Genomic DNA, 23,653 nt, shown 5'->3' on the forward strand with positions numbered 1-23,653 from the left:
CCTGGAAGTGTGTCAGCTACTCAGAGGCTTGAGGGCCTCTCCGACTTGGAGGAGGGCATGCAGCAGTGTGGCTGGCTCAAGGGCAGTTTTGCCCTGGGTGGGACTGCCAGACTTTTCCTCTGTCTGGAAGTGAGGGTGGTAGGAGTTGGTTTTTCTGCTCTCCAGGGTCACAGCCAATCCTGGGCCCAGGCTTCATGCTGCCAGCATTGTGGTGCTCGGCCACCAGTGTGGGCTTGGTGGAACAAAGACAGAGCTCCAGTGCTGGAAAGGTGCAGTGGATACTGGCCTCCAGAATAGGGTGCACTCCAGACATGACTCTGGTCTCAAGATGGTGCCCTGCTGCAGCAGACTGGCTTACAGGGGATAGTTGGGGGATGGGGAGTGCACATATTGTGCTCCTAATCTAGGGCAATGGAGCTGTGTGAATGCCCTGCAGCTCTCCAAACTGGGTGACGGTGGGATTCTCCTGTTGTAAGGACTTTAGGTGTTTGCAGTGGCAATCAGGGATGGTGGGGATCTTTTGTTTATCCGCAATAAGTGACTCCTGACATTAGGCAGTTCTGATCTGGATGAGGGACAAGGGGTTGCAGGGGCCAAGTGCTTCCACACTGCCCTCCTGGACTTCTAATCACCACAGGTGCATTTCCACTCCTCTTTTGCATACCAGCACTCTTCCTTCAACACTCCAGTCAACACTGAGCTGTTTATTTTTTGCTTTGGTTCCTTTTTGTCTGGGGTGGTGGGTGGGGAGGAGATGAATACCAGGCATCTCTAGTCAGCTATCTTATTCCCAAGCTTAGAGGCTCTCTAATGCTAGGTCACATAGGCCTCCTTTGTGGCTCTAGGTGGTACCTTAAAAACAAGCTCCCCTTGGCTCTAGTAAATGGTTAGAGCACTGCTCTTCTTGAGTTAGAGGTGGGGAAGTCCCAAAGGGATATCCCAGTAGTGTGGGAAGGCTGGCTAGGGGTTTGTACCCAGGGGACCTGTGGGATGAAACTCCTACAGCATGGTGCTGCTGAACATCCACTGTAATTCGCATCTCCTGTGGCTGAGTTTCAGAGCAGAGTTTCCAGGGCTGGAGGTGGTCGTCCCACCTCCCCACTTTGTCTCTGCCTGTCTTCAGGGATACTTCTTGATGCTTCCCATGGGCTAAGGTAGGGACAGTTCTCCTGCCAGGGAACCCAAAATGGTGGGGAAGCTGTTTGTCTCCTCTATTTTGCTTTTCTCAGTGTAGAAACAATGAGTTGGGGAAATTTTTCAACACATGTGGTGCCAGGCAGAATGGGGGAGGGGGCATTGCAAATGTGGGTGTCTAGTTCTCTTACCAACTACTCAGAGTGTTTTCACTTCTCTGTGGGCCTGGAAGTGGTCTCATCTTTTTATTTGAGTTCTGGGATATTTCTGGTGATAATCTTTGTTTTTGGTTTTCTGTGGGAGAGAGTGAAACCAGTTTGCTTCTATTCTACATTGCCTTTTGAAACTAGAAAAAAAAACTCTCTTTTTTAAAGAGCTTGTGGGCTTAGGTCAGGCTTACCAGGAAAATCTCACTGTCTTAAGGTTAACTATGCCATGTAATGTTACATAATCACATGTATGTTAAAAGTGCTACTTGAATTAATGAGTTTATCAAGGTCACATAAAGTAAAACATACAAAAATAAATAGTGTTTTATGTACTAATAACAAGGATTGGAAATTGCAATCAAATAAACACCATTTGCAATTGCATCAAAGGCATGAAATAAGGATAAATTTAGCAAAATGTGTTTAAGACTTAAGTACTATGATCACAGCATTGTTGATAAAACTCAAGGAAGATAAAAATAAGTGGAGATACACGCTATGATTGCAGAGTCAATATTGATAATATTTCAGTTCTTCCAAAATTGAACTAGTACCTAGAAATTGACATTTGATTTTAAATTTTATATGGTTATTCAAATGTCATATAGTATTTTACACAATTTTGAAGAACAAGAAAGAACAGAATTAGGGAAATAAAATCACTTGATTTGAACATTTACTTTAAAGCTATTTGGGTAAAGACAGTCTGCTATTGATATAAGGATAAATATGTAAGGATAACTATTCAGAAATGAATAAACCTATACCTAAATGGTCAATTATCTTTAACAAAGGATCAATACAGTTTAATCTAATCAGGGAAAAGATAGTCTTTTTTTTTTTTTAATGGAGTCTTGCTCTGTCACCTAGGTTGAAGTACAGTGGTGTGATCTCAGCTCACGGCAACCTCTGTCTCCCAGGTTCAAGCAATTCTTATGCCTCAGCCTCCAGAGTAGCTAGGATTACAGGTATGTATCACCATGCCCAGCTAATTTTTGTATTTTTAGTAGAGACAGGGTTTCACATGTTGGCCACGCTGGTCTTGAACTCCTGACCTCATGTGATCTGCCCACCTCGGCCTCCCAAAGTGCTGGGTTTACAGGCATGAGCCTCCATGCCCAGCCAAAAGATAATCTTTTCAAAAATGGTGTTGAAACAACTGGTTACTTATATATAGAAAAGAAATAACTGGTTATGTATATAGAAAAGAATGAACCATAATCCCTATCTCAAACCATATATGAACATTAAACAGATCATATACCAAAACAGTAAAGCTAAACTAAAAGCTACTAGAAAAAATATGCAACTTTTGGGTATACAAAAATTTTGTAGGTAGTACACACACAAAAAGCACAAACCACCAAAGAAAATAATTTACAAAGTAGGCTTTATAAAAATTAGAAACCTCTGCTTTTTGAAAGACATAGATAAGAAAATGAAAAGGCAAACCACAAACCTGGAGAAAATATTCATAACATATATATTAGACAAAAGTTGTATTTCCATATTATATAAATAATTCTAAAAATTCAATAATAGGGAGACAATCAACCTAATTGTTTTTTAAAATGGTCAACTGATACAAACAGACCCTACATAAAAGAACTTATATGCATAGCCAATCAGCATGTGAAAAGATGTTCAACGTCATTAGTCATCAAGGAACTAGAAATTATAAGCAAAATGGGATACCATTAGAGACCCACTAACATTAAAGAAACTGACAATTTCAAGTGTTGGAAACAATGTAGAACAACTGCAACAACCGTAAATTTCTGGTGGAAATGTAAAATGGCAAAACTACTTTGGGGAAAAAATGACTTTTTTTAGAAAGTTGAATGTATACTCCTAGGGATTTATATAAGAGCTTGAAAAACATATATCAACACAAAGGCCTATGTATTTATGCTTACCCCAACTTTATCCAAATTAATCTAAAGCTAAAATTAAGACAAATATCCATCAATAGATGATGGACAAAACAATTGTGATATATCTATATAATGAAATAGGATTTAGCAATCTATATAATGGAATATAATTATATAAATGTGATACATCTATATAATGGAATAGGACTTAGCATGCATTCATCCATGCACCAACATGGATGAATCTGAAAAGTGTTTAGATTAGCAAAAGAAGATAGATACAAAATAAGTTCATATTGTATAATTCCATTTATATAAAACTGCACAATAAGAGAACTAATGTAAAGTGAGAGAAAGAATAGTGATTGCTTGGGGCTGAGATGAAGGATTTGTATCAAAAGGGCAGAGAAGAGCTTGTTAGGGTAATTGAAATGTTCTGTATCATGATGTGGAGGTGTTTACATGGGTGTATAAGCTTTTGAGAACTTATCAAATTATACACAAATATGTATATTTTATTATATGGAAATTATATCTCATTAAAGTTGATACAAAACAAGAATCCAGAACTCTATTTTGACATCTGGTGGACATCGCTCCAATCATGATTCCATGTCTTTCTGCATATACAGAAAGAAAGCTAAATCGTGTATAGCTAGAGAACTGCTTAGATTAGGTTGAAAGATAAAGTTTTATGAGAATATCATATATGTTTTAAAAGCAAGTTTTAGCTATATTTACTAATAAAAAGAAAGGAAACTGATGAAGCTAAAGAAGTTCAGGAAAATATTTCTTATAAAGATTAGTTTCCAAGAAACTACATTACTACATATCCTCACCCTGTGAGGGCACAAAACGCCCTGACAAACCTCATTTCAGTTTTTCCTTCTTGGAGATTAGTCTGTTATTCTTAAATCAGGGGCTTATCAGGGTCTCTGTGTTTCTTCCCAGGGAAAGAGTGGGCATCTAGAATGTGGGAGGTAATACATAATACCTCCAAATCTCCAGGGCATATTTATTTCTTCAGACATCATGCTTACTGCCCCCCACTTTTTTTTTTTAGAAAGAAAGAAAGAACAAAAAGAAGAGAAGGAGAGTAAATTCTTGTTTCCAAGTTAGACAAGAGAGTTATGATTAAATGCCACCTTGGGTCCACAAGTCTTCCATAAGAAAAACAATGAAAGGATTTCTGGATGATTCTACTATGACATCACAACTTGCAGCAGAGGCAGATGTAATGAGGCAATACTTGACATTGTTTTCAGGGCATTTGGTAGGTTCAGTGGGAAACAAAACTCTTAAAACCCATATCTGCTGGCTGGTGCTTAAAGTTTCTATCTCAATTGTCTTAGTCCACTTAGTGTTGCTATAAAGGAATAGCTGGGGCTGGGTAATTTGTAAAGAAAAGAGGTTTATTTAGCTCATGGTTCTGCAGGCTGTACAGGAATCATGGTGCCAGCATTTGCAAAGGATGATGGCACAGGCTGCTTTCATGCATGGTGGAGGGTGAAGTGGAGCTGGCGTGCAGGGATCACATGGCAAGGCAAGAGGGGGAGTGAGTGAGTGAGCAAGACAGAGAGAGAGGGGAAGTGTATTAGTCCATTTTCACGCTGCTGATAAAGACATACCTGAGACTAGGCAATTTACAAAAGAAAGAGGTTTAACTGGACTTACAGTTCCACGTGGCTGGGGAAGGTCTCAGAATCATGGTGGAGGGCGAAAGGCACTTCTTACATGGCAGTGGCAAGAGAGAATGAGGAGGGAGCAAAAGCAGAAACCCGTGATAAACCCATCAGATCTTGTGAGACTTTTTCACTACCATGAGAATAGCACAGGAAAGACCAGCCCCTATGATCCAATTACCTCCCACTGGGTCCCTCCCACAAAACATGGGAATTCTGGGAGATATAATTCAAGTTGAGATTTGGGTGGGGGCACAGGCAAACCATATCATTCCACTCCTGGCCCCTCCCAAATCTCATGTTCTCACATTTCATAATCAATCATGCCTTCCCAACAGTCCCCCAAAGCCTTAACTCATTTCAGCATTAACTCAAAAGTCCACAGTCTAATGTCTCATCTGAGACAAGAAAACTCCCTTCTGCTTACGACCCTGTAAAATCAAAAGCAAGTTAGTTACTTCCTAGATACAATGTGGGTACAGGCATTGGGCAAAAACAGCCATTCCAAATGGGAGAAATTGGCCAAAACAAAGGGGCTACAGGCCCCATGCAAGTCCAAAATCCATCAGGGCAGTCAAATCTTAAAGTTCCAAAATTATTTCCTTTGACTCCACGTCTCGCATCCAGGTCACACTGATGCAAGAAGTGGGTTCCCATGGTCTTGGGCAGCTCCGCCCCTTGGCTTTGCAGGATACAGCCTCCCTCCCGGCTGTTTTTATGGGCTGGTGTTGAGTGTCTGTGGCTTTTCCAGGCACACAGTGCAAGCTATCAGTGGATCTATCATCCTGGGGTCTGGAGGATGGTGGCCCTCTTCTCACAGCTCCAATAGGTGGTTACCCCATTAGGGATTCTGTTTGGGGGCTCTGACCCCACATTTCCCTTTTGCACTGCTGTAGCAGAGGTTCTCTATGAAGGCCTTGCCCTTGCAGCAAACTTTTGCCTGGGCATCCAGGCATTTCCATACATCTTCTGAAATCTAGGCGGAGGTGCCCAAACCTCAGTTCTTGACTTCTGTGTACCCACAGGCTCAACACCATGTGGAAGGTGCTAAGGCTTAGGGCTTGCACCCTCTGAAGCCATGGCTGGAGCTTTACCTTGGTCCATTTTAGTCATGGCTAGGGGCAGCTGGGACACAGGACACCAAGTCCCTTGGCTGTACACAGCATGGGGACCCTGGGCCTATCCCAGGAAACCATTTTTATCTTGTACACCTCCAGGCCTGTGATGAGAAGGGCTGCTGTGAAGACCTCTGACATGCCCTGGAGAGGCATGTCTTTTCCCCATTGTCTTGTGAGTTAACATTCTGCTCCTTGTTACTTATGCAAATTTCTGCAGCTGGCTTAAATTTCTCCCCAGAAAATGGGATTTTCTTTTTCTATTGCATTGTCAGGCTGCAAATTTCCCAAACTTCTATGCTGTGCTTTCCTTATAAAATGGGATGCCTTTAACAGCACCTGAATCACCTCTTGAATGTTTGCTGCTTAGAAATTTCTTCCACCTGATACCCTAAATCATCTCTCTCCGGTTCAAAGTTCCACAGGTCTCTAGGGCAGGGGAAAAATGCTGCCAGTCCATTTGTTAAACATAACAAGAGTCATCTTTGCTCCACTTCCCAACAAGTTCCTCATTTCCATTTGAGACCACCTCAGCCTGGACTTTATTGTCCATATTGCTATCAGCATTTTGGGCAAAGTCTCTAGGAAGTTCCAAACTTTCCCACATTTTCTTATCTTCTTCTGAGCCCTCCAAATTGTTCCAACCTCTGCCTGTTACCCAATTCCAAAGTCAATTCCACATTTTTGGGTATCTTTTCAGCAACACAACACCCCACTCCTGGTACCAAAATCTGTATTAGTCAGGGTTCTCTAGAGGGACAGAACTAATAGGATAAATATTATATGTGTATATATATATATGTATATATGTAAACGGGAGTTTATTAAATATTAACTAACATGATCATGAGGTCCCCACAATAGGCTGTCTGCAAGCTGAGGAGCAAGGAGAGCCAGTCCAATTCCCAAAACTGAAGAACTTGGAGTCTGATGTTCGAGGGCAGGAAGCATCCAGCATGGGAGAAAAATGTAGGCTGGAAGGCTAAGCCAGTCTTGCCTTTTCATGTTTTTCTGCCTGCTTTATATTTGCTGGAAGCTCATTAGATGGTGTCCACCTGATTAAGGGTGGGTCTGCCTTCCCCAGCCCACTGACTCAAATCTCCTTTGGCAACACCCACACAGACTCACCTAGGATTAATACTTTTTACAGTCCTTATTTCTGCAGCTGGTCATGTGGTCGTAGCTGGTATTGATGACTACCTTCTTCTATCGCCCACTGTGTATTCCCTTTGCCTTCTGCAAGCACCTCATCAGATCAAGGTTTTTTTCCTGGTGGAGTGACTTAAACCTTCATTCCTGAAGGGTCTGGACCATTTGTAGTCCTCCCTGGATTGGGCTGTTGTAGTTTCTCATTGACCTTAATCACAGGGCATGGTAATACTAAGTGACGTCCTAATGGATCTCCTGTATTCCATGCATGCTCCTCCTTACCTCTGTTATGGAGTAGTAGACTGATTTCATCTTGATAGTCTGGGTCAATCAACCTAGCCAACACTGTAACTCCCTTCTTAGCCTGTTTACTTAAAGGTAGGAGGAGCCTGAAGTGTCCAGGTGACAATCTTAACTTTCAGTTTAATGGAATTGTTGTTGTGTCTCCTGGTGGCAGTGTTACTCCCTCTGGAACTAAGATCTCTAGGCTAGCAGAACGTAATGTTGCAGGAACAGGAAGCAAAAATTTTGCTACTGGATCATTAGGGGTGATGGTGAGTGGTGCCACTTCCACTTCCACCCCTTGATTCCTGGACCCGTGAATCCTGGCTATGGGAGAAACAGTACCATATATCAGATGCTGATTCAGTGCATACACAGCCTTCTAGAGTACTTTGCCCCAGCCCTGCAAAGTATTGTCACCTAATTGACATGGTAATTGTAGGGTCCAGCCCCACAGGAGAAAATGTTGGTGCATTTTCTCCTTCTGTGTGGAGACAAGAGAGCGTAGAAATAAAGACACAAGACAAAGAGATAAAAGAAAGGACAGCTGGGCCTGGGGGACCACTACCACCAAGACGCGGAGACTGGTAGTGGCCCCGAATGCCAGGCTGCACTGATATTTATTGGACACAAGACAGAGGGGCAGGATGAGGAGTGTGGGCCATCTCCAATGATAGGGAAGGCCACATGGATCACGTGTCCCCTGGACAGGGGGCCCTTTCCTGCCTGGCAGCCGAGGCAGAGAGAGAGGAGAAAGAGAAACAGCTTACACCATTATTTCTGCTTATCAGAGACTTTTAGTACTTTCACTAATTTGCTACTGTTAACTAAACGGCAGAACCAGGTGTACAAGATGGAACATGAAGGCAGACTAGGAGTGTGATCACTGAAGCACAGCATCACAGGGAGACGGTTAGGCCTCCGAATAACTGTGTGTGGGCCTGACTAATGTCATGCCTTCCACAAGAGGTGGAGGAGTAGAGTCTTCTCTAAACTCCCCTGGGGAAAGGGAGACTCTCTTTCCCGGTCTGCTAAGTAGCGGGTGTTTTTCCTTGACACTAACGCTACTGCTAGACCATGGTCTGCTTGGCAATGGGCGTCTTCCCAGATGCTGGCGTTACCGCTAGACCAAGGAGCCCTCTGGTGGCCCTGTCTGGGCATAACAGAAGGCTCAGACTCTTGTCTTCTGGTCACTTCTCACTATGTCCCTTCAGCTCCTATCTCTGTATGGCCTGGTTTTTCCTAGTTTATGATTATAGAGCTAGGATTATTATAATATTGGAATAAAGAGTAATTGCTACTAATGATTAATGTATATATAATCATATCTAAGATCTATCTCTGGTATAACTATTCTTATTTTATATTTTATTATACTGGAACAGCTCGTGTCCTCGGTCTCTTGCCTTGGCACCTGGGTGGCTTGCCACCCACAGCAATTGTGACTTTGAAAGGCCATTCCACCGTTCTATCAATCCAGCTGCTTCAGGATGATGGGCAACGTGGTAAGACCAGTGAATTCCACGAACATGAGCCCACTGCTGCACTTCTATGGCCGTAAAGTGAGTACCTTGGTCAGAGGCAATACTGTGTGGAACACCATGATGGTGGATAAGGCATTCCGTGAGTCCACAGATGGTAGTCTTGGTAGAAGCATCATGTGCAGGATAGGCAAACTGATATCCAGAGTAAGTATCTATTCCAGTGAGGACAAATCTCTGCCCTTTCCATGATGGAAGAGGTTCAATATAATCAACCTGCCACCAGGTAGCTGGCTGACCACCCTGAGAAATGGTGCCATATCAAGGAATCAGTGTTGGTCTCTGCTGCTGGCAAATTGGGCACTCAGCAGTGGCCATAGCCAGATCAGCCTTGGTGAGTGGAAGCTCATATTGCTGAGCCCATTCATAACCTCCATCCCTGCCACCATGGCCACTTTGTTCACGGGTCCATTGGGCAATGACAGAGGTGCTTGGGAAAGAGGCTGAATGGTGTCCACAGAAGTGGTCATCCTATCCACTTGATTATTAAAATCCTCCTCTGCTGAGGTCACCCATTGGTGAGCACTCACATGGGATACAAATATCTTCACAGTTTTTGACCACTCAGAGAGGTCCATCCACATACCTCTTCCCCACATTTCTTTGTCACAATTTCCAATCATTCTTCTTTCAAGTCCCTGACCATCCAACCAAACCATTAACTACAGCCCATGAATCAGTATATAATCGCACATCTGGCCGTTTCTCCTTCCATGCAAAGTGCACAACCAGGTTCACTGCTCTTAGTTCTGCCCACTGGGAAGATTTCCCTTCCCTACTGTCCTTCAGGGATGTCCTAGAAAGGGGCTGTAGTGCTGCAGCTCTCCACTTTTGGGTGGTGCCTGCATATCGTGCAGAACCATCCACGAACCAGGCCCAACTAATTAAAGGGAACTTCCCATGAGGCCATCGGGGCAGGCTCGGGGAGAGAAGGCAGGGTGGCAGGAGTGGAGACCATGGGCATTTGAACCACTTCCTCATGTAACTTACTTGTGCCTTCAGGACCTGCTGGAACCTGATCACATATATACCACTTCCATCCTGTGGTCATTTCCCTAGTGCCACTTCCATTTGATGACGGAATGCTGCTGTGCACAACCCACTTAATGGCTAGATGGGTCAGAAAGCACCCAGTTTATGATAGGCAGTTCAGGTCGCATGGTGACTTGGTGACCTACAGTCAAACGTTCAGTTTCCACCAAAGCCCAGTAACAGGCTAAGAGCTATCTCTCAAAAGGAGAGTAGTTATCTGCAGAAGATGGCAGGGCCTTGCTCCAAAATCCTAGAGGCCTCCACTGTGATTCACCTATGGGAGCCTGCCAAAGGCTCCAAACAGCATGCCTATCTGCCACTGACACCTCAAGCACCATTGGATATGCTGGGCCATATGGCCCAAGTGGCAGAGCAGCTTGCACAGCAGCCTGGACCTGCTGCAGAGCCTTCTCTTGTTCTGGACTCCACTCAAAACTGACAGCTTTTCAGGTCACTCAATAAATGGGCTGGAGTAGCACACCCAAATGAGGAATGTGTTGCCTCCAAAATCCAAATAGGCCCACTAGGCATTGTGCCTCTTTCTTGGTTGTAGGAGGGGCCAAATGCAGCAATTTATCCTTCACCTTAGGCAGAATATCTCTACAGGCCCCATACCACTGGACCCTTAGAAATTTTACTGAGGTAGAAGGTCCCTGAATTTTAGGCAGATATACTTCCCATCCTCTGGCATGCAAATGTTTCACCAATAAGTCCAGTGTTTGCTACTTCTTGCTCACTGGATCCAATCCGCATAATGTCATCAATGTAATGGACCAGTGTGATATCTTTTGGAGGCAAAAAGCGATCAAGTTCTCTCTGAATAAGATTATGACACAAAGCCAGATAATTCATATACCCCTGAGGTAGGACATTAAAGGTATATTGCTGGCCTTGACAGCTGAAGGCAAATTGTTTCTGGTGGGCCTTATGGACAGGAATGGAGAAACAGGCATTTGCCAAGTCAATGGTTGCACACAAAGTACCAGGAGATGTGTTAATTTGCTCAAATAATGAAACCACATCTGGTACAGCAGCTGCAATTGGAATCATCACTTGGTTAAGCTTATGGTAATCCACTGTCATTCTCCAAGATCCATCTGTCTTCTGCACAGGCCAAATGGGAGAGTTGAATGGGAATGTGGTGGGAATCACCACCCCTGAGTCTTTCAAGTCCTTGATAGTGGCACTAATCTCTGCGATCCCTCCAGGGACACAATATTGTTTTTGATTTACTATTTTTCTAGGTAGAGGCAGCTCTAATGGCTTTCATTTGGCCTTTCTCACCACAGTAGCCGTCACCCTACCAGTCAGGGAGCCAATGTGAAGGTTCTGCCAGCTGCTAAGTATGTCTATGCCAATTATGCATTCTGGCACTAGGGAAATGACCAAAGGATGAGTCCAGAGACCCACTGGACCCACTGTAAGTCAGACCTGAGCTAAAACTTCATTAATTACCTCACTCCCATAAGCCCCTACTTTAACTGGAGGACCACAATGACGTTTTGGGTCCCCTGGAATCAATGTCAGCTCAGAGCCAGTGTCCAGTAGTCCCTGAAATGTCTGATCATTTCCCTTTCCCCAGTGCACAGTTATCCTGGTAAAAGGCCAGAGGTCTCCTTGGGGAAGGATGGGAGAAAGATTCACTGCATAAATTGCTGGTAATGTAGTAGGGTCCTTCCTAATGGGAACTTGGCTTTCCCTTCATTCAAGTGGTTCTGGATCTGTAAACTGGCTCAAGTCTGGAAATTGATTAAGAGGCCATGATTCCATGTTTTTATAATTCAAATTAGTCTTTTATCCATTCGACCTAGAAGTTTTCTGCTTGTATAAATTAAGTAGGAATGCAGTAGGCTTTCTATCAATTTCACTTCTAGGAACACCATGATTAATTAGCCAATGCCAGAGCTCTACACGAGTCAGACTATTCTGATTGCCGCTTTGCCTCTGCTGTCCATTATGATAGCTATGCTCACCTTGCTTTTGATAGCTGAGTGCCACCACTTGGCCCCTGCCACCTCAGGATCCAATTGTTACCATTGTATTTAAGTTTTGTATTTGAGTGACTGTGGCTCCCACCATTAGATCTGACATACAGAGAAAAGCAATTGCAAGGCTCTTCAAAGATTCAGGTGTTGCCCTCACAAATCTATTTTGCAAGGCGTTGGTCAAGGGTGTATCTTCTGGACCCTCCCAGCTGGGATGAGTAGGTCTAAAGTGACTAATCCACTCCACCATCCCAATCTCCCTAAGCCTTTGGATCCCTTCCTCTACATTAAACCAAGGGAGATCAGGCATTTCCACCTCGCTCACAATGAGCCATCTTTTAATCCATATTTCAGCAAACCAATCAAACAAACTATTAGAACCTTTTTTAATTCCCCAAGCTGCAACATTAAAAGCAGAGTTCCTACTTAGTGGGCCCAAATCAATAAATTCAGCCTGATCCAACTCTATATTCCTTCCCCATTATCCTATACCCTTGATATCCATTCCCATGCCTGTTCTCCAGATTGCTGTTTATATAAATTAGAGAACTGAAGCAGATCTTTTTGAGTGTAGTGCACCTCCTCATGGATCACACTCTCAACCTCACCTCTAGGGGCCCACCAGGACTTTAATCTAGTTACAGGTCTAGAAGCAAACAGAGGTGTTGGAGGGTAGCTCCTGAGGAGAATCAACATTATCTTGCCTGGCATCTGCCTCAGGGGAGGCCATCACTGTTGTCTCAGGCAGCACAGGGTTTATCTCTTCAGACAAAGGTGGAAAGACTGATGGCAGCATGGGTCGGGGAGGGGATGTTGCCACTACTGGGGATGGGGAAGCTGTTTCTTCTGGCCAAAAAAGTTCATCAGCATTTATGAACTCAAGTGTCTCCAGCTTCATCAGGGTCCTCCCACACGTCCCCATTCCAAGTTTCAGGGTCTCATTTTTTTCCAGTCAATGCACTCACTTTAACAGTAGACACCTGGTGAGGCTGTGCATGCATCTTTCATTGCAGGTCAGCCACTCAAATGATAAGAGCTTGCATCTGTTTTTCCACAATTTCAGCTCTTTACTGAAAGAGATGAGACTCTCATTCAGGGCAACCTTAGCAGATTTGAGGCTCAGTATCTGCCTCTGAAGCCAGGAGACAGAATCCCTGAGTTCATCATTTGCTTTCATCACTTTGTCCACTGAACTTAGGAGCAACTAACCAGTTTCATTATGTTTCTTGGTTCTCCACATACGGTCAAAGGTATTATGTACAGAGTGACTAACTCCTTGCCTCTCACACGCGGTGAATCAGGAGTGTCAAATGCATTTATTTTGCGTAACTTACTAAACAGTTTATGCCAAGGACTATCAGTGTTTTACATACTATTAGAAGTATAGGCCTTAGCATTTTTGCACCTAATCATATTAAGCAGCCAAATCCAGAAACCCAAAAACCAATGAAAGAACTCCATCCTTAATATTCTGTTCCTCTAGAACCAATCCTGGTACCAAAATCTGTATTAATCAGGGTTCTCTAGAGTATATATACACACTATATATACATATAAAGGGAAGTTTATTAAGATTAATTTACATGATCACAAAGTCCCACAATGGGCTATCTGCAAGCTAAGGAGCAAGGAGAGCCAGTCTGAGTCCCAAAACTGGAGAACTTGGAGTCTGATGTTCGAGGGCAGGAAGCATCCAGCATGGGAGAAAGATATAGCCTGGGAGGCTAGGCCAGTCTCACCTTCTCATGGTTTTCTGCCTGCTTTATATTCGCTGGAAGCTCATTAGATGGTACCCACCAGATTAAGGGTGGGTCTGCCTTCCCGGCCCACTGACTCAAATGTGAATCTCCTTTGGCAACACCCTCACAGACACACCCAGGATTAATGCTTTGAATCCTTCAATCCAATCAAATTGACACTCAGTATTAACCATCATGGGCAGGCTCTTTTCAACAGCCATCTCTTGGGCGAACTAATAAAGTGAGAAGTCACTACACCAGGGCATTAATGTATTCATGAGGGATCCACCTCCACGACCCAAACACCTCCCATTAAGCTCCACTTCCAACACAGGGGATCACATTTCAACATGAGGTCTGGAAGGTCTAATATCTAAACTATAGCATAAATATATCTCAAAAGAAATAAAATATGGCCATTCACTTAGGCAAGGAGCTCCCTGATTGTTGCTGTGTCCTAGAACATACACTGAAGTTTACAAAAACATTGAAGAGTAGTTGTATCTAAACAGATTTTAATTTTAGACAACATGAACGCATTCCTTGCCATGAAAAATGAGGAGGTGGCTGCCTATGTTATCTTGTCAGAATTCATATCATTTACAGTCTATGCCAAAATTGTTTACTCTCATATTTTATAAATATAGTGGCTACCAGTATATATGATCAGAAACCTCTGATCCTAGCTTCTTTATTTCTAAGTTTTATTTATTTTATTTTATTTTATTTTTTTAATTTTTTTATTTTTTTATTTTTTAGTATACTTTAAGTTTTAGGGTACATGTGCACATTGTGCAGGTTAGTTACATATGTATACATGTGCCATGCTGGTGCGCTGCACCCACTAACTCGTCATCTAGCATTAGGTATATCTCCCAGTGCTATCCCTCCCCCCTCCCCCCATCCCACAACAGTCCCCAGAGTGTGATATTCCCCTTCCTGTGTCCATGTGATCTCATTGTTCAATTCCCACCTATGAGTGAGAATATGCGGTGTTTGGTTTTTTGTTCTTGTGATAGTTTACTGAGAATGATGATTTCCAATTTCATCTATGTCCCTACAAAGGACATGAACTCATCATTTTTTACGGCTGCATAGTATTCCATGGTGTATATGTGCCACATTTTCTTAATCCAGTCTATCATTATTGGACATTTGGGTTGGTTCCAAGTCTTTGCTATTGTGAATAATGCCGCAATAAACATACGTGTGCATGTGTCTTTATAGCAGCATGATTTATAGTCCTTTGGGTATATACCCAGTAATGGGATGGCTGGGTCAAATGGTATTTCTAGTTCTAGATCCCTGAGGAATCGCCACACTGACTTCCACAATGGTTGAACTAGTTTACAGTCCCACCAACAGTGTAAAAGTGTTCCTATTTCTCCACATCCTCTCCAGCACCTGTTGTTTCCTGACTTTTTAATGATCACCATTCTAACTGGTGTGAGATGGTATCTCATTGTGGTTTTGATTTGCATTTCTCTGATGGCCAGTGATGATGAGCATTTTTTCATGTGTTTTTTGGCTGCATAAATGTCTTCTTTTGAGAAGTGTCTGTTCATGTCCTTCACCCACTTTTTGATGGGGTGGGTTGTTTTTTTCTTGTAAATTTGTTTGAGTTCATTGTAGATTCTGGATATTAGCCCTTTGTCAGATGAGTAGGTTGCGAAAATTTTCTCCCATTTTGTAGGTTGCCTGTTCACTCTGATGGTAGTTTCTTTTGCTGTGCAGAAGCTCTTTAGTTTAATTAGATCCCATTTGTCAATTTTGGCTTTTGTTGCCATTGCTTTTGGTGTTTTAGACATGAAGTCCTTGCCCATGCTTATGTCCTGAATGGTAATGCCTAGGTTTTCTTCTAGGGTTTTTATGGTTTTAGGTCTAATGTTTAAGTCTTTAATCCATCTTGAATTGATTTTTGTATAAGGTGTAAGGAAGGGATCCAGTTTCAGCTTTCTACATATGGCTAGCCAGTTTTCCCAGCACCATTTATTAAATAGGGAATCCTTTCCCCATTGCTTGTTTTTCTCAGGTTTGTCAAAGATCAGATGTAGATATGCAGCATTATTTCTGAGGGCTCTGTTCTGTTCCATTGATCTATATCTCTGTTTTGGTACCAGTACCATGCTGTTTTGGTTACTGTAGCCTTGTAGTATAGTTTGAAGTCAGGTGGTGTGATGCCTCCAGCTTTGTTCTTTTGGCTTAGGATTGACTTGGCGATGCGGGCTCTTTTTTGGTTCCATATGAACTTTAAAGTAGTTTTTTCCAATTCTGTGAAGAAAGGCATTGGTAGCTTGATGGGGATGGCATTGAATCTGTAAATTACCTTGGGCAGTATGGCCATTTTCACGATATTGATTCTTCCTACCCGTGAGCATGGAATGTTCTTCCATTTCTTTGTATCCTCTTTTATTTCCTTGAGCAGTGGTTTGTAGTTCTCCTTGAAGAGGTCCTTCACATCCCTTGTAAGTTGGATTCCTAAGTATTTTATTCTCTTTGAAGCAATTGTGAATGGGAGTTCACTCATGATTTGGCTCTCTGTTTGTCTGTTGTTGGTGTATATGAATGCTCGTGATTTTTGTACATTGATTTTGTATCCTGAGACTTTGCTGAAGTTGCTTATCAGCTTAACTAGAAAATCTAGAAGAAATGGATAAATTCCTCGACACATATACTCTCCCAAGACTAAACCAGGAAGAAATTGAATCTCTGAATAGACCAATAACAGGATCTGAAATTGTGGCAATAATCAATAGCTTACCAACCAAAAAGAGTCCAGGACCAGATGGATTCACAGCCAAATTCTACCAGAGGTACAAGGAGGAACTGGTACCATTCCTTCTGAAACTATTCCAATCAATAGAAAAAGAGGGAATCCTCCCTAACTCATTTTATGAGGCCAGCATCACTCTGATACCAAAGCCGGGCAGAGACACAACCAAAAAAGAGAATTTTAGACCAATATCCTTGATGAACATTGATGCAAAAATCCTCAATAAAGTACTGGCAAAACGAATCCAGCAGCACATCAAAAAGCTTATCCACCATGATCAAGTGGGCTTCATCCCTGGGATGCAAGGCTGGTTCAATATATGCAAATCAATAAATGTAATTCAGCATATAAACAGAGCCAAAGACAAAAACCACATGATTATCTCAATAGATGCAGAAAAAGCCTTCGACAAAATTCAACAACCCTTCATGCTAAAAACTCTCAATAAATTAGGTATTGATGGGACGTATTTCAAAATAATAAGAGCTATCTATGACAAACCCACAGCCAATATCATACTGAATGGGCAAAAACTGGAAGCATTCCCTTTGAAAACTGGCACAAGACAGGGATGCCCTCTCTCACCACTCCTATTCAACATAGTGTTGGAAGTTCTGGCCAGGGCAATTAGGCAGGAGAAGGAAATAAAGGGTATTCAATTAGGAAAAGAGGAAATCAAATTGTCCCTGTTTGCAGATGACATGATTGTATATCTAGAAAACCCCATTGTCTAAGTTTTATTTTGATTCACTTCTTGTTGTTCTAGGCTTTATGGTCAAGTAATTTGTTTTAGAAAACTTTACTGGGAGGTGACATCAGCAACATGGTGGCACAGGAGACTTCCACCTCTCCCTCCACCCATGGACACGTGGAATAAACACCTACACATGGATAAATTTTCTTTGAGAGAAAGTCAGAAAAAGTTGAGAGTGTCTTACACAGCATACAACTGAGAAAATATTCACATCAAGCAGGTAGGAAAAGCTGAGGCACACGCAGGCACAAATATCACCCTGGGTACTGCACCATAAACCAGGAAAAACTCCCAACACATAACTTCTCCCTAAGGAGAGAAGGGTATGGACCACATGTATATGACCCTAGCTCCAAGGTTCCCATGGTTTGACTTTTAATTCACCTAGCTCTGGTAGTGGAAGGGACTAGGCATACACAAGTCTCCCTAGACCACAGAACAAAGTGGCAAAACCCTAAAAGGAGTTTGTCGGTATACTCCTCCAACTTCTGCTAACAGCAGAGCTTCTAACTAGCCTGAATTAGGGAGTTAACCGGGCTGACAAACTGCAATATTCCTCTGTTATTGATGGTTTTTCTTTCCAAAGTTTCAGTTAACTATGGCCAACTGCAGTCTGAAAATATTAAATGGAAAATTCCAGAAATAGAGAGTTTGTAAGTTTTAAATAACTGTTGTCACCATATGTTGTTATAATTGTTCTATTTTATAATTAGTTATTATGTTTCCTTCATTATTGTGCCTAATTTATAAATGAAACTTCATCATAGGTATGTATAGGAAACAAAGCATAGTATATACAGGGTTTGGTGCCATAGTCAGCTGCAGGAATCTGCAGAATGTCTTGGACTGTATCACCCACGGATAAGGGGGACTAGTATATAGCCCTCCGGGAGGCTAAGCAGTAGCTCAGCACATCTTAAGCCTTCTCCTCTCCTGTGGTTCACCTGTGATATATCCAGATCTACCCATTCTTTCTGGAAGAGGTTTGTCCACACACTGACTGCCCCAACTTTTACAGCTCCCACCCAAAAGACTGCATCCTAAACTGTCTAACTCTGGGAATGAAAGCGTCTTGGCATTTGCTAGTCTCCCTAGATTACGGTACAAAGAGGTAGTTTTAAATGGGCATGCAAGGTTGGGCACGGTAACACTTTGGGAGGCCAAGGTAGGTGGATCACCTGAGGTCAGGAATTCGAGAACAGCTTTGCCAACATGGTGAAACCCTGTCTCTACTAAATATACAAAAATTAGCCGGGTGTGGTGGCGGATGCCTGTAATCCTAGCTACTTGGGAGGCTGAGGCAAGAGAATCATTTGAACCCAGGAGGCAGAGGTTGCAGTGAGCCGAGATTGCACCACTGCACTCCAGCCTAGGCGGCAGAGTGAGACTCCGTCTCAAAAAATAAAAAATAAAAATAAGAAAGAAAAAAAATGGGCATGCAAGCACTTATAGGAGTTACACCCGCAAGGACCAATGCAGACAAGAGGTTAAATACACGCCTTCCAGTTTCTCCCTGGAAGGGGTTAGTCTGCACAATTTTCCAGTTACTGCTTAAGGATCAGGCTCCTATCTAGCCTGCATCTGGGAGCCAACAGGGCCGACAAACGATAGACCTCCAGGATTCTGAATGAGAGTTCAGGCACTTCCCAAGCCTTTCCCTCCTCCTCACCCCAGTGATAAAACCAGCTCTGTAGATTCCTTTTAGAAGTAGTTTGTGCACCAAGTGCCACAACTTCTACAGCTCCCACCCAGAGGAGTGCCTCCTTAACCACCTAACTTTGGGAATTGGTGGGTCTCTGCATTTCTGAGTCTCCCTGGACGACAGAAAATAAAGAAGTGTACATTCAACAATCCAACTTCTAGTGACTATCAGAGGGTGCATTCTGCATGAAAATGCAGACACTTGTCACAGATCCTTCTTCTGACATAGTGCATAGAGAGTGGGAGATAAACTCTTGCTCTTAGCTTCACCCTGAGCAAAGAAGAAACTGGAACATATATTTAACACTCCAATCTTTCCAACTGCATCTAGTTTCTATCTTACCTATCTCAAGGCACTGACAGGACTTGGCACATTGTAAAATTCTATGGTGGGAAGTCGGGGGGCACTAAAATCAGAGACAGTGGTTTGGACAAACCAGGATTTAAGAGGCACCTCAGAATCTCTGGACCAATTGGTGAGGGCCTTCTCCTACACTGACAGAACTGGGAGTCTCACAGTCTGACAGAACTGGGAGAGGCTGTTGTCTTATGTAATGCACGGACACTAATACAGAGAATCAAAGGAAATAGAAAAACAGGGAAATGGGTTCCAAATAAAAGATCAAGATAAATCTGCAGAAACCAACCCTAGTGAAGTGGAGATGTATGATCTACCCAATGAGGAATTCAAAATAATGGTCATAAAGATGTTCACTAAGGTCAGGAGAAAAATGCATAAACAAATAATTTCAAAAAAGAGATAGAAAGTATTTCAAAAGCAGCCAATAGAAATTATAAAACTGAAGAATATAATAACTGAACTGAAAAATTCAATAGAGGTGTTCAACAGCAGACCAGATTAAGTGAAAGAGAGAACCAGTGAGATTAAAGACATGTCATTGGAAATAATCCAATCCTAGAAGTAAAAAGAATGAAAAAGATAGCTTACAGGACTTCAACAAGCAGAACAATATATTCAGAACTGGTAGACCAGGAGGAAGAGAGGGAGAAAGGGACACAAAACATATTCAAAGAAATGATGGGGAAAAACCTCCCAAGCTTAGGGAAATAAATTGAAATCAAGATTCAGGAAACTCAGATGACACCAAATAGGAAAAATCCAGAGACACACATTTGAGACATATTATAATCAAATTGTTAAAAATTTAGACAAAGAGAGAATTTTGAAAGCAACAAGGGACAGCAACTAGTTACACAAAAGGGATGCCCACTGTGTAAGATATCCATGGATTTTCTTTTTCCAGAAACTTTATAGGCCAGGAAGGAGCTGGATGATATATTCAAAATCCTAAAAGAAAAAAAAATTACTGCCCAAGGATACCATACCTAGTAATACTATCTTTCAAAAATGAAGGCAAGAATAAGACTTTCTCAAACAAACAAAAGTCGAGGAAGGATATCACCATTAGATGTGCCTTACAAGAAATTCTAGGAATTCTTCAAGCTGGATAAAAAGGATACTAATTGATACGATAAAAATACAAAAATAAAAAACTTACTGGTAAAAGTAAGTACATTGTCAGATTCAAACTACTAATCAGGCAATGGTCCTCTGTAAAACAATTCTATCTCTAGTACGAAGGTTAAAAGATAAAACAATTAAAAACAACCATAGCTACAATAATCTGTTGAGAGATACAAATGATGAAATGATATAAACTGTGACATCAAAAGCATAAAATATGAGGTGGGGGAGTAGAAATGTAGAGTTTATTTATGCAATCAAAATTAAGCTTTTATCAGCTTAAAAATAGCTGGTTATAAACATAAGATGTTTTCTGCAAGCCTCAAGTAACCACAAAGCAAAAATCTGTAGTAGATACACAAAAGATAAGAAGAAAATAGTCAAAGGATATCACTATAGACAAGCGTCAAACCATCTAAGATCAAGAATAAGACAAGGATGCCCACTCTCACCACTTCCATTCAACGTAGTACTACTGTCAGTCTTAGCTAGAGTAATTAGGCAAGAGCAAGAAATAAAAGGCATCCAGATTGGAAAGGAGGAAATAAAACGGTCCCTGTTTGCAGATGACATGATATTACATACAGAAAACCATAAAGACTACATCAAAACTACTAGAACTGATAAATAATTGCATTGAGGGAATTGTTTTGTACCCATTTATGATGGGAGTTACATAAAATATAATATATACTACAATAAATATAAATATACTGTATATTATAATAAATATACTGCATATTATAATAAATATAATATATATAATACATATAATAGCATTATATTTCATAGATCTGTACACCAAAGGAAAAGCAGTCTATTTTACATATGATGATTTTGAAAAATAAAAGAACAGAAAGTAGTATGGAGACTTCCGTTTAATGATAGTAGATGCGTGTCATTTTTATTATACTCTCCTCTTTTGAAACTAGCCAAGAATAACAATGGAACAAAAAAGAAAATTCCAAAATTAGTGCAGCAGGGAAATTGCCATGAGCACCATCACATCCTGAATCTTAGCTTTGAACAACTTGTCTGCAACAAATGAAGAGAATGCAGAGACCCCAGATATGCCTTTCGAGGCCTTTGGTAGGTCACAGATTTCTCCAAATTCATTTCAGACCCAACAGTGCATGATTAAAACAGTGAGCAACCAATGCAAGGAGGTGTCTGAGAAGGTGCTCCTGCCACGGTCATGAGGACACATGTGTCAGCTCCTCAACTGTTCCAAAAAGCATGAGAGATGTGAAGCAGAGCCACACAAGACCTGCAGGAAGGCAGGACCACTCCACCCACCCCACCTGCAACAGGCCACTCATCCCAGCCCAGTCTGGATTAGGAGAGAGTTCTGGGAGTTTCCTTGCACAGAAATAACTGATACCATGTTTATGAATTAGAGCAGTCATTGTTGCAACATATCCGTTCTCCACAAATTGATCTATAGATTGAGTGCGATTCCAGACATTTCAGCAGTTTTTGGTAGAAATGGACAAGATGACTTTAAAATGTAGGTAGAAATGCAAAGGGCCAAGAATATCCCCTAGGAGAGGAACAAAGTTGGAAGAGTTACACTATCAGATATCAAGAGTAATTTTTAAAATGTTCTAAATAAGACCGTGTGGGATTGGTGCAAGGAGGGACAAATAAACCAATGGAGCCACACAAAGTGCAGACTCACACATGCATAGAAGCTTGACTTATGACTTGTGCTTACCTTACGTTATAGCAATTTCACTTTTAGATATATAAACAATAGAGGTAAGCAACACATGTGCATTAAAAGGCAGGCACTGAAATTTCATGACAGCATTATTTGCATAGCGAAAAAGTAGAAAAAACAGTATTGTTTGGGATATAATTGATGCATCATGCTATACTCACAGAGTGGAATAATATATAGCAGTGAAAAAGAATGAACTACTTCTACAAATAACACAAACATGAAGTTAAGTTCACAAACATGAGTGAATCACACAAACATGAAGTTAAGTAAAAGAATTAAGACACAAAGAATGCATACTGTGTGATTCAGTGAATGTTACATAAAGTCTAAAAATGGCCAGGACTATTCTGTGGTATTAAAAGTTAGGATAAACTCCCCTAGGACTAGGGGAGGAGTTGGTGACAGCAAGTGATGTTTTTCCGAGGGCGGGTGATGTTTCTACTCTGAAAGCCCTTCGGCATGGCCACACTCATGTTGTGATAACCCATCAGGCTATACACTTAGCATACTTTTCCTTATGTATTTGATAGTATTGAGATTACAACAGCTGCAGTATTTATAGATAAATGCACTAAACAGGACACAGAGAGTTAGTAGACAATTATAAAAGGCATAATTTATGAAGAAGATGTAACAGCCACAAATCTCTATTTACCAAAAACATGGAACTAAATATTTGAACTGAGATCTACTAGAAATAAAAAAAGAACTAGACCATAGTTCTATGACAGTGGCAACCTTCAAAACACAGTTTCAGAATTGGACAAATTTAGTACAAAAAGCAAATATGGAAAAAACTGAATAATGTAATAATTAAACTTACTTTTTAAACAGAAGATAACGTTTTGTTTGTGTGTTCATGTCCCAATTACAAAAATCAATTTTGTACTTGGGAACAAAGTAAACCTTATCAAATTATAAAAAGTAAACACTTTACAGTCCACATTCTTTGATCTTAAGTCAACAAAGTTAGAAATAGTTAAAAGGTAACTCCCCCAATCTTCATTAATTAGAAATTGAAATCAGATTACTGAAAAAAGTAAGAACTTTTGAAACTGATGTGCACTGGTGATGTCCTCATACCTATTATTGGAAGTGCCTTATTGCCAGCTTTTCACATTGTGCTGTCGTCATCATTTAACGGACTCTTTTGCAAATTGATCTAACTCTTGCAACATATTATCATTCGATTTCATACAAAGGTTATTCCCTGGCATGCACTTGAGGAGTCTGGGCTCTGTGGGAGTTGTTTCTGGGCATATATTAACCTACAAAATATACGACACAGAAGATTGTCCTTGTAAATAGAGTTTTAAGTTTAAAAAACACAAACTATGGAGTGTTAGACGGGACTCTATTTCCTAGGCTATGAATACAACTGACATATCTTCTGCATATGAAACTTCCAAATGAGATAAATATATTAAAAGCACCACAACTTCCACATGATTTAAATCCAGAAAATAATTCCCCA

At 41.4% G+C, this 23,653-nt stretch overlaps 1 protein-coding gene and 1 long non-coding RNA gene across 5 annotated transcripts in view; one reads left to right on the plus strand and one right to left on the minus strand.

The window, feature by feature from the left end:
- Window positions 1-23,653, minus strand: part of LOC134807095 (uncharacterized) — a 53,213-nt gene that overhangs the window by 20,362 nt on the left and 9,198 nt on the right. The window lies entirely within an intron of this gene.
- The window catches only part of CYP2E1 (cytochrome P450 family 2 subfamily E member 1), a 46,461-nt gene continuing 27,093 nt past the window's right edge, over window positions 4,286-23,653 (plus strand). For 3 of the 4 annotated variants that reach the window (XM_063781207.1, XM_063781209.1, XM_016919688.3), the window contains exon 1: window positions 8,836-9,007. Coding sequence is in view for 1 of the 4 variants with exons in the window: in XM_063781208.1 (XP_063637278.1) it covers window positions 8,936-9,007 (72 nt within the window). In the remaining 3 variants the exon portion in view is untranslated. Of the gene's footprint in view, window positions 4,491-8,830; window positions 9,008-23,653 lie in introns of those variants that run through there. The other variant, XM_063781208.1, reaches the window with a different exon arrangement.

Source organism: Pan troglodytes, chromosome 8 (genome assembly GCF_028858775.2).
Source record: "Pan troglodytes isolate AG18354 chromosome 8, NHGRI_mPanTro3-v2.0_pri, whole genome shotgun sequence".
NCBI classification, from domain to species: domain Eukaryota; kingdom Metazoa; phylum Chordata; class Mammalia; order Primates; family Hominidae; genus Pan; species Pan troglodytes.